The sequence below is a fragment of the Triticum aestivum genome, chromosome 6B (assembly GCF_018294505.1).
Source record: "Triticum aestivum cultivar Chinese Spring chromosome 6B, IWGSC CS RefSeq v2.1, whole genome shotgun sequence".
In the NCBI taxonomy this organism is placed as follows: domain Eukaryota; kingdom Viridiplantae; phylum Streptophyta; class Magnoliopsida; order Poales; family Poaceae; genus Triticum; species Triticum aestivum.
In genome coordinates this window covers 42,735,233-42,747,333 of record NC_057810.1, presented here as the reverse complement: position 1 = coordinate 42,747,333, position 12,101 = coordinate 42,735,233, and the positions used below count along the sequence as shown (strand labels likewise).

Below are 12,101 nucleotides of genomic sequence, written 5' to 3'. Positions count from 1 at the left end.
ACGCCCTCGCACAATGCAAGATGCCGTGATTCCACTAAGGGACCCTTGAGGGCGGTAATCGAACCAGTACAAATGGCGACCCTTGGGAGCGGTCACCGAACCCGTACACTTTGGCAACCCTTGGGGGTGGTCACCGGTACCCATCAAATTGCTCGGGGCGATCTCCACAACCTAATTGGAGACCCCGATGCTTGCTCGGAGCTTTACACCACAATGATTGAGCTCCGAACAACACCAATCGTCTAGGGCACCAAGGCACCCAAGAGGAACAAGATCTAGGGTGTCCAAACACCTAAGAGTAACAAGCTCAAGGGTACAAAGCACCCAAGATTAATAAGCTTCTCAACTTGTAACTTCCACGTATCACGTGGAGAACTCAGACCAATGCACCAAATTAAACGGCAAGGGCACACGGAGTGCCCAAATCCTTCTCTCTCAAATCCCACCGAAGCAACTAATGCTAGGGAGGAAGATGAGAGGAAGAACAAGAAGGAGAACACCAAGAACTCCAAGATCTAGATCCAATGGGTTCCCCTCACATAGAAGAGAAAGTGATTGGTGGAAATGTGGATCTAGATCTCCTCTCTCTTTTCCTTCAAAAACTAGCAAGAATCCATGGAGGGATTGAGAGTTAGCAAGCTCGAAGAAGGTCGACAATGGGGGAAGAACATGAGCTCAAAGGATAAGGTTCAATGGGGAAGAAGACCCCCTTTTATAGGTGGGGGAAAATCCAACCGTTATGCTCACAGCCTGCACAGAGCGGTACTACCGCTCCAAGGAGCGGCACTACCGCTAGGGCGGTAGTACCCCTTTGGAAAACAACTGCGAGGAGGCAAAAGGCTAGTAGAGCCGCCGGAGCGGTACTACCGCTCGTCCTCACGGTACTACCGCTCGACCTCACGGTACTACCGCAAATGGTAGCGATACTACTGTTGCGAGCGGTACAAAAAAAAGACTTCCGTGCCTACCTCTGCAGGACTTGGGACGATTTTTTTGGTCCGGAGCGGTACTACCGCTGTAGGAGCCACGGTAGTACCGCTCTGGAGCGGTAGTAAAAAATAACATCCGCTCCAATTTGCGGTAATACCGCTGCAGCCTTTTCAGAACACCAAAACTGCCACAACTTTTGCAAACGGACTCCGAATTCGATGAAACCAAGTTTGTTGGAAAGCTAGAAACAAGGGCTAACACAAACTTGAAAGAAATATCAATAATAAGCAAAATGGAAAAGGCCCATAATAAAAAGGTGAGAACCCTTCCTCGGATAAGACTGGTAAAACCTCCAACACCGAAAACATCATAGAAGACGCATGCGAACTCCGTTTTCGATGAACTCAAGCTTGTCATCAAGATGACCATAAGCTCTAAGACTCACAAAGAGAACCAAACAAGAACCAAGAAACATGATGCAAGGATGCAATGGTTTGATCTCTCTACTAATGATACGATCAAGCTACCAACTTGAGAGCCCCCCTTGATAGTACGACAAACGATCCTATAGCCCGGTCTCCCAACTACCACCATGAGACTGGTAAAATAGAAAACCTATCACGGGCAAACCTTTGCCTTGCACATGGTCCACTTGAGCTAGATGATGACGATCTTGACTCCCTCAAGTTGGACCACCTTTCTTGATTGCGTTGGCTCGATGAACACTAGATGATTGCTCCCCCATAGTTCACTATGGGTGAGCCACTCTTTGGCACATCTTCACAAATCCATTGACACCATAATGGCTGGCAAGACTCAAGCACTTGATCTCTTTGTGATGCTCCACTTGAACTTGCACACGGCAATCTTGATGACGATCACCACTTGATGTCATCCTTTCCATGGGTTGTATGATATCTTCCTCTTGACGCAAGCCCATGGATACGTACCTAACCCCACATAGAACTCTCATATGGATCATGGGTTAGTACACAAAGTGCAATGGACAATGCTTACCATACCATGGGATCACTTGATCCCTCTCGGTACATCTTCTATGCTTTGTGAGTTGATCAACTTGATTCACTCTTGACTTAGTCTTGATCAACCTTGAATCTTTGCAAGTCTCTTCATTTGGATGATGTCTTAAAGGTAAACATGAATGATCACACAACCTTCTTCTTCAAGACATGCTTGCAATAAGCTCAACACTCACACGACCAATCTTTGGATAATTCTTTAATAGCACCTTGGTCAACTCATAAACTCCTTGAAACCAACACATGGACTTCAAGAAAAGCTTATGGACAAATCCTTCAAATATAACTCAAGACAACCATTAGTCCATAAAGATTGTCATCAATTACCAAAACCAAACATGGGGGCACCGCATGTTCTTTCAGACACCATGGGTTCAACCCGTGAGTACACCCGCTCAACCCAGCCACACGCTCCTCTTCCCGTTCCCCAGCGCTCTCTAGTGTTCCATGGCCACAGCCCTGCATCCACACTGACGCTGGCACCACCTATAGCCCTGCTACCCACCACAACCCACTTCCCTCCTCTGCCTTCAACACGATTGTCCTCTGCACTGCAATGACGCCTCGTCGGACCTTCGCCTACTCCGATGTTCATTAGACAACACTACACTTTGTAAAGAGCAGAGACCGCTATTGTAAACTGAAAAGAACAAACAATGCACTTTGTGATTTGCACACCGTAAAGACAAGGATTAGCCCAGAACAAGAATAGATAATAGAGAACACCGTAAAGACAGGTTAGCAACCTCCTTGAGCCATGGGGCCAAAGGAGACTGCTCCTCCACCATAGTGGGGCCATGGGGCCAGAGGAGCCTACGTGGAGTGTGGTTGTAGGTAAAGAGTCGTCGAGCTCTAGCCGGGGGCTCACTTTATGGCATCCACCCATGGAGGGCTGGCCTCCTATCGCGGTCAGGTCTTTTGACTGGGCCACATGATCATGCCGTGGCGCATAGCGACGTGGGATGCTACTTGTGAGATGTGTTGGGATTTTCCTAAAAAGGAGAGGATGATGTAGTACAGTAGAGATAATTATTTCCCTCAGTTAAGAACAAAGGTTATCAATCCAGTAGGAGAACCACGCAACACGTTGTTAGCAGTACCTACACACAAAGTAACAAATACTTGTACCCAACGCAAGTAAGGTGTTGTCAATCCCTTGACGGTTAATTACAAGGGTCAAATCTCGTAGTGATAGATAGATAAATAAAAATAGAAAAAAAATTGCAGCAAGGTATTTTTGGATTTTAATATATGATAAAGATAGACCACGGGCCCATAGTTTTCACTAGAGGCTTCTCTTTTGAACATAAAGTATACGGTGGGTAACAAAATTACTGTTGGACAATTGATAGAAAAGCGAATAATTACGACAATATCCAAGGCAGTGATCATGTATATAGGCATCACGTCCGAGATAGGTTGACCGACTCCTACATGCATCTACTACTATTACTTGACACATCGACCGCTATCCAGCATGCATCTAGAGTATTAAGTTCATAAAGAACGGAGTAACGCCTTAAGCAAGATGACATGATGTAGGCAAAGTAAATCCAAACAATATGAATAAACCCCATTGTTTTATCCTTAATGGCAACGATACAAATACGTGTCATGTTCCTTTGTGTCAATGGGTTTGAGCACCGCAAGATCGAATCCATCACAAAGCACATCTCCCATTGCAAGATAAATCAATCTAGTTGGTCAAATCAAACGGATAGATCAGAGATAAATACAAAGCTATAATAATCATGCATAAAAAAGTTCAGAGAAGACTCAAATAATATTCATAGATAATCTGATCATAAACCTACAATTCATCGGATCCCAACAAACACATCGCAAAAAGGATTACAACGAATAGATCTCCAAGAACATCGAGAACATTGTATTGAATATCAAATATAGAGAAGAAGTCATCTAGCTACTAGTTATGGACCTGTAGGTCTGTGATCACGCGAGAACATGAACTTGCGGTGGCGGAAAAAGTATTTTGGGTGGCCCTCTGTTGGTTTCCCGGTTTTAGAGAATTTATAGTCGAAATTAGGTCAAAAGGAGGAACGAGGGGCCCACGAGGCACTTGGGCACGCATTTCTGGACTGCATTTGGTACTGAATTCCTGGAAAACAAAAAACAAGCAAAAAACAACAACTGGCACTTGGCACTAAGTTAATAGGTTTGTCCCAAAAATGATATATGATTGCATATAAGCATCCAATATTGATACTATAATAGCATGAAACAATAAAAATTGTGAATACATTAGAGACGTATTCTCGACATGGGAGTGCTCCGAGACTTGTGGAGAATGCTCTCTTGACATGGTTGATAAATAGTTTGATGAAGCCGAAGAAAACTTGGAGCCTTAGTCGCCTACCTGGCATGCCAAATGTTAATGGGGAAACCCTCCATATCAGGGATTAAGTAGACCCCTTTTTGTGATTCGGTCAGGGGCTAAACCTCTTCAAGAATCTATGAAGTACTGAGCACAAAAATATGGCTCATGGGGGCATGTTTACTAAACGAGTCGTGTTGTGTCGACCGGCGTGCTGCACCCTTCAGCCCAAGCATGACTCAACTGCTATACGGGCCAGCACGACAGCATGCTTGGCATGTCATATCTGCTAGGCTAATGGCCTGCTAGGTTGTTTTTAGCCATATTTGTCCTATTGGGTTGTTCTTTAGGCCATAGATATATAAATAAAAATTTCTTAAAAAAACTAAATGGGCTGGAGGCCCGCGTGTCCAGCCTTCAGGCCCAGGTACGGCCCTGGCACAGCCGTTTAGCCCGTGTCGTGTCGTGCCAGCCCAGCTCTCCCGGCCCGTTTAGCCAGCTTTGCAGGCTGGCTGGGCTCGAAGCCCAGTACATTGCTCACCTAACCCTAACGCACACGCGAGAGCTTCCAGTTCCAGGGTAGGGGCTCAGCTCCGCCGCCGGCACCATCTCCGGCGCTCAACCAGTGTGATCCTATCTGAATCTTACCACGAACCCACGGCGATTCCGACGATGTCGCGCTCCGGGAAGGCCGTCCTCCTCTGCTTGGCCCTATTCGCCGCATGGCACTTCTGCTCGACCCTGTTCGCCGATGTGCCTCCTGGTCCTGGTGGCGACCCTGCGGAGGAGGCACCGGTAGCGAGCGACGCGGCCGGGAAAGCGTCCGGCCTGCCTCTCGCCAGGGAGGCCGGCGTCCGGGAGGCGGCCGGAGCGGGGCGCAACTTCGTCATCTCGCCGTTGTCCATCCATGCGGCGCTCGCGATGGTGACCGCCGGCGCGCGAGGCGACACGCGCAGGGAGCTCCTGGGTTTCCTCGGGTCAGCGTCGCTCGACGAGCTGCACCGCGCGCCGGCGATCAAGCTTGTGGGCAGGCTCAACGGCCTGACGCAGACGTCCTTCGCCTGTGGCGTGTGGGTCGATCGGAGGCTGGCGCTCAGGCCGAATGCAGATTCTGTGAGCTTATGCACCCGGGCCTCACTATCCTAACACTCCAATGTTGCTTTGAGATCTGTGCTACACAACTACCTTATTACATGGAATTTTCTCTTTTTTGTTCCTCTCATATAAAACATGTCTTGAACTTCAAACTTTGCAGTATAACATAACTTTGTAACTAGAATGTGAGATAAAACTTTCATATTTTTTTGTCCGACATAAATATGAAAAATAAGATTTTTTAATCAAAAAAATCTCATTTTGTATATTTATGTTGGACCAAAAAATCTGTAAGTTTTATCCCACATTCTACATAGAAAGCTTTGTTGTGCTGCAAAGTTGAAAGTACAAATACATGTTCTATATGAGAGAAACAAAAAAGAGAAAATTATTTGCACGAATCTTGATGCAGAAATGAGTGGTTGGATAAGGAGTACCCGGGTGCATAGGCTCTAAAACATGTTTTCGCGCTCAGGCCGGAGTTCACGGCGACCGGCGGGTCGCGGTACACCGCCACGGCGGAATCCGTGGACTTCGTGTCAGGGGCCGAACTGGCGAGGCGGCGCGTGAACTCCTTCGTGGCGGACGCAACGAACCAGCGCATCCGTGACATCCTCCCTCCCGGCTCCGTCGACTCGTCCACGGCTGTCGTCCTCGCCAACGCGCTCTACTTCAAAGGAGCGTGGCGTCGACCGTTCGACGTCTTCACCGCGCCGTTCCACATCCCCGGTGGCACCACTGTGCGCGTGCCGTCCATGACGACAGGCCGGTCACAGTACATCGCGCTCTTCCCGGGCTTCAGGGCCCTCAAGCTGCCTTACAGGAACGACGGCGACCATGTGCAGCGGCAAGCTGCTGCATTCTACATGCTTATCCTTCTCCCGGACAGCGGCACTCTAAGCATCACGGATCTCTACGAGAAGGCGGTGTCGGTGCCGGAGTTCTTAAGGAAGCACACGCCGGAAGAGGAAGTTCCAGTGGGGCAGTTCATGGTGCCCAAGTTCAAGTTCACGTCTGAATTTGAGGCGTCCCCGGACATGCAGAAGCTTGGTGTCACCAGGGCTTTCTCAGGTGGCGACTTCTCAGGCATGGTGGGCGGTGAGGATGGACGGCTCTCCATCGGCGCGGTCTATCATAAGGCCACCATCGAGGTGGACGAGCAAGGCACCGTGGCCGCTGCTGCCACGGCCATAGTCATGATGTATGGTAGTGCGCGTCCAAGCAAACCACCGCGTCCGGTCGATTTTGTGGCAGATCGTCCGTTCTTATTTGCCGTGGTCGAGGAGAAGACGAGCACAACATTGTTCCTTGGTCATGTGGTCAATCCTCTTGCTAACTGAGTAAAATGTGAAATCCTTTGGCTGTTGAATAGTAAATATTTGAACATTGGTCATCCTTGGAAGATTTGATCACTCCTGTCCTGGTAACAGAAATGTCCTAATTCGAGGAGGCAGGAGTGAGTGGGTTGGCAAATGCATAGCTTTAGGAAGAAATTTGATGTTCATCTGGTATGAGGAGGTGGGTGTGTTTTGGTTGTAAGAACAAGACTACTTGGTTTCGTTCATGAAATTGGGGGAAGGATCGCTTTCATTCAAAAAAAAGGGACTGAGTGCTGATCTCCATTAAAAAAAGTAAGATTATTGCTTGCTTTGCCTAAGAACTTGAAACAATATCAACTGGGACATAAGTATGACTTTGCAAACTGGCAACACTCTGTCTCTTGGTAGTAGCCAAAAAACAAATTGACAGCAAATTTTCTTGTCCCATTTAAATTCAGGAGGGTCTAGCTACATGATTCCTGTCCCATTTAAATTCAGGAGGGTCTAGTTACATGATTCTCAGACAGGATTTCACAATGCAGCTAGGCGGAGTATCCAGGTGAATTCACCATTAGTATGATATGTACAGAGATCTTCTTGCTCTGTGATCCGCAATTGGAACAAGTCTCGGAGATCTTCACCCAGCAGTACCAATTATAGATCAATGATGATACAACACGAACGCGGAACAGTTCGGGCAACAAGAAGGTTGCTGATTAAAGAAACTAAATCTTGTTCTAGCCAATGAGCTGGAGTACTTTTGAACAGGTGAGTCGACAAAACAAATTGATATTGTAAATGCAACAAAGGTACTTCAACGACACGTTTGTGTTCTGTCTCGGATGCTCTGGAGTTACACCACACTCATTTTTCTCTCCGGTTTTCTTCTTGTCTGTTGCATTCTCTATCGCTTCTTTCTAACCTAGCAGTGTGTCTGCTACTTTAGTAATGGCCGGCTGTACTTTCATTTGGCATAAAAGCTAAAGAAAACAAAAAAAAGAACTAGGTGTCATGAAAAGGAAAGTTGGAATAAGCATTGTTCGAAATTATATGTACTCCCTCCGATCCGAATAAATTGACGCAGCTTCTATACAATTCCGATTGGAGGGAGTATTAAAAGTACAGGCTATGCAGCATTTGCCAGATATTTAAACTAGTTCAAAATCTGCACAGCTGAACGTTTCTCTGATGGGGCTGGGCCTTGCTCATTCTAGTGCCCCGCTACATGGGCCACAAACACTTCTTCCATGCTCTGCCCCAGGAAGCGCAGCACTGCACTGGCTGCTCTCTAATTAGTCCCACCTCGCTAGTTTAGGCAACGCTAAACCAGTTTATAAGGTGAGGAGCGGCTTGTTGTAGCACGACCTTACTTGAACAGGATCTGTTCTATAGGCTCGTACCGCTGCATCCTTTACCAATAAGGAGGCAAGCACTTCAGTCTGGTTGATGCATTCTAACCTCTAGGCCAGAGCGTGATTAACGGCTAGGATTCTCTCTTGATGGGTGTTATCTGATGGCTGTAGAGGATCGTTCCTGTTCCAGTTCACACTGGTGCAGGGTGGCTCAGAGGTTGTCTGACAGACTACAAAAAACATTTTTTGCCTTGCTCTTTTTGACAATATCTGATGGCTGTAGAGGATCGTTCCTGTTCCAGTTCACACTGGTGCAGGGTGGCTCAGAGGTTGTCTGACAGACTACAAAAAACATTTTTTGCCTTGCTCTTTTTGACAATATGATCCATACATCATCTGCAAATTAGGTTCAGACTGTAAACAACATTTTAACTTGCTCTTTTTGGCAATATGATCTGTACATCTTCTGCAAACTAGATTCAGTTAATGGAATCCACAAAATGGATGATATTCGACAAATAAAGTATGTACAGAATTCCATATAGGTTTTACATGAGTCTGGCAATTCAGAAAGAGACTATCTTTCTTAACCCAAATGATCTTTGACGATTCAGAAAGAGAGCTCTATGGAAAGCTAAGTTCAGCTCATCTTTCGACAGTTTCCAACATTTTTAAAGTAATTCTTTGATGATGTGGTCGCTCGTGTCCTGATAACCCAAACGATCTCCATAAAAAGAGATTATCGATTGCTTGCTTAAGAGTTTGAAACCTTATCCAAAAGAGCATGTCCTGGATTAATGCCATGGCGCAATTAGGAGGAATTTGCAAACTGCAAACTGAATCAGAGGTGAAGCCTTGTTTTGACTGTATTCAGCCAGTCACTTAGCAGTGGCCGGTAAAAAAAAAAATGATGATTCCTTTGACAGCAAGATTTCCTTTTTCATTTAGGAGGGTTTCATGACCGCCGTGCAAGGTAGAAGAGTAAAAAAATGATGCTTCCTTTGACAGCAAGATTTCCTTTTTCATTTAGAAGGAGGGTTTCATGATCGCCGCGCAAGGTAGAAGAGTATCCTGGTGAACGAAATTCAGTTTATATATCCAGAGATCTTGCTCTGTCATTATTACAGAATTAATATATAAAAAGATCAGCACAAAATTAGCCAAGGTGGAGATCATTGAACTGGAGCAGGCCTGCTCACTGCTCAGACAGAGGCAATTGGAAATAAAATATCTGAAGTCTTCACTCTTCTGTACTATCTTTGTAGGTAAATGAGGAACCCATAGCACAAAGTAGAACAGCTCTGGCCACTGCTGGGAACGAATAGGCCACTTCTAGTGACTCAAACAATCAAGCAATCAGTAATCAGCTCTCTCACACAGCAGCAGCAGCATTATGCAGAGTCCAGGTATATTTTGAGAGCATGGCAATTCTAATTATTTACTTTTCTCCATATATGGAATGTCACCTCTGATTGAAAAAAAAAAGTCTATGAATATTTTGTCACACATGAACACATCATACACCAAAAGAAGGCATGGTAATATGACAGTATCTCCATTAACAGCTATACAATGCGGTAACACCGATAAAAGAGGAGATAACCAGGTATTAATATGCATTCATAGAGATGCCAAGTAACATCTGTATACATGATATACAAGACTGCATGTGGTAAATATTTAGCTAGCCTGCAACTTTCTGCAGACATAAAAAACTAGTGGTTCCCTTTTTTTCCTTCCCATTTTCTGTTTTAAACCAACAAAAAACAGTACCATATCTTTGTTGTGAATTCTGGTTCTCAGAATCACCCCCACCTCGCTCCAATACACAACTGAAGAATTATTTACCATGGCACAGAATACTTCCTGTTGCGTCACATCTTCTTCAGTTGAAACTACGCACTCTTCAGCACCACCTTCGCGCTGCTGCAAATAGTTCTCACAATTTTCAGAAAAGGATGCACAGAACTTGCAAATAGTAACTTATGTAACTTCTTCAGCGGAGACAGGAGCTGGGAGAAGGATGGTCGTTTGCTTGCATCGCTGCACAAAGATCGTCGAGGTCATGCTGCAGAAAAAAGAGAAAATGAAAATTGAGAAAAGCAGCATATTATTTGAAGAATCATTTGTCATCTTACTTGTCCCAACATAAAGATAGTATGCTAGCCACCAGTGGGTTGACCTCTTTGGGAATGTCTAGCCGTTTGTTCTGAAACCCAACTACTCCGACGACTTGCATTGGATTCAGCCCGCTCCATGGCACACGCAACGTTGCTAATTAATTCCCATAGGATCACTCCAAAACTGTAGACGTCGCACCAGATGCCAGCATTCCATCTTTCTATTTTTAGTTGGAGCATTCAATCTTCTATCAGCGCAAAAGATGCCAACCGAAAATACAGTCGCGATAGGTTATTCACAAAAGATGCACACCAGCTGAACAAGGAAAATGTAAGAGGCATCAAATGGAACGGATGAATCAAGAAAAATGATTCTCGATGAATGGAGTGTCGCATCACACAAGAGCCAAACATAGCGAAACAAATGCATGAAAAGATACAAAGATATTCCTGTTCCAGCTGTGGACTTGGAGGAAACGGAAGTGTTATTCTTCGTCCTTGAAATCCCAAAATCTTACACCTGCATGGTAAAATAGATATGTACTCCGTTGAAAGGATAGGATAGACATTAAATCCTGCAATAAAACTGTTATTACTCTGCAGTTGTTCAGTATACTCTTCAGTTCAGTTGGACCAAATTCACACTCACTTTTACTTCAGTATACCCCCTAAACACATTGACGGTTGAGATGTCTCTATACTCCTTCATAATAAAGGGTAGTATGGTCTTTTCACCCGCGCCGATACGCGGCGCCTCCGGCTTTTTTTCACTTTCTTTTTAAAAGATAAAAAGCATGCAATTAATGTGAATCAAACTCAAGAACCCTTGGTTTAAGGAGGACCACACTAACCAAGTAGGACATCCTAATGCTGTGTGTATTTACACCTCTTTTTTTTTGCTTTCGGCTCAGTCAGCCCATTGTTGAATCGGTCCTTTTATCACTATTTTTTTTCCTTTTCTTTTTCAAAGAATGCTCGCGCTTATAATATTTTGTTCAAAATTTGAAAAATGTTTGCTTTTTAAAATTTTGTACATAAAGTACAAATATTCACATTTTAAACAAAATTGTACAAATATGTCAAAAATTTGTTCGTATCTTTCAAAATTGCTCAGAATGTCATAACACGAACATATTTCAAAAGAGTAAACAAAATTTGAACACATATATTTTTTGAAAACACTACGAAATTTGAAATATCAAGCAAATTCAGAAAATATGAACAAAAAATTGGAAACAAATTATTTTGAATTTCCACAAACATTTTTTATTTGTGTAGAAAAAATTAAATACGGGATTATTTTCTAAATTCCAAGTAAATTTTGAAAGCACGAACATTATTTGAAAATGAAGAATTTATCAAAATCACAAAAACTTGGCATGGTGCCTTGGAATGGTGATAGAAGGCCCTAGAAAAAATTTGGTCCATTTGAACAATTTCGGAAAAAGGTACTCTGAGACGGAACCTTCCGCCCAACCCGAATTTTTTCCATTTAAACTCGTGAACATTTTCTTAAATCCGCAAACTTTGTTTTCAAATTGATGAAGTTTATTCCATATCTAGGAACTCTTTTCAACTTTTACAAAGTTTTATAAATCCTGTAATTTTCAAAATTCATAAAAATTCATTTTGAAAATTGATGAACTTTTTTCAAGTCGGCAAATGTTTGGGCGGCTCGATGGGAGCGATGCCGTCGCCGGGTTGGGCAAAGCCTGAATGTATTTTTTTCCTATTCTATTATTACGTTTTTTTCTGTTAATTTCATTTTTTTCCTTTTTGAACTTTATTATACATTTTAGAACCTGTTTTAAAATTTGAAATATTTTGAATTGCAAAAAAAAAGCCAGTGTTTTCAAATATATTTTTAGAAATTATAAAAAATTTCTTGAATTTCAAAACATTCACATCCC

At 43.9% G+C, this 12,101-nt stretch overlaps 1 protein-coding gene and 1 non-coding gene across 2 annotated transcripts; both read left to right on the top strand.

Annotated features, from left to right (window-relative positions):
• Positions 1–4,848: 4,848 nt before the first annotated feature.
• Positions 4,849–6,793, top strand: LOC123133374 (putative serpin-Z12). Its single transcript, XM_044552867.1, has 2 exons — positions 4,849–5,402; positions 5,876–6,793. The coding sequence occupies exons 1-2, from the start codon at positions 4,978–4,980 to the stop codon at positions 6,738–6,740; spliced, it is 1,290 nt and encodes a 429-aa protein (XP_044408802.1). The 5' UTR covers positions 4,849–4,977; the 3' UTR covers positions 6,741–6,793.
• A 1,286-nt stretch (positions 6,794–8,079) lies between these two features.
• On the top strand, positions 8,080–8,303 carry LOC123140475 (small nucleolar RNA U3). Its single transcript, XR_006470029.1, has one exon. It is a non-coding gene; the product is annotated as a small nucleolar RNA U3 (small nucleolar RNA).
• Positions 8,304–12,101: the final 3,798 nt, after the last annotated feature.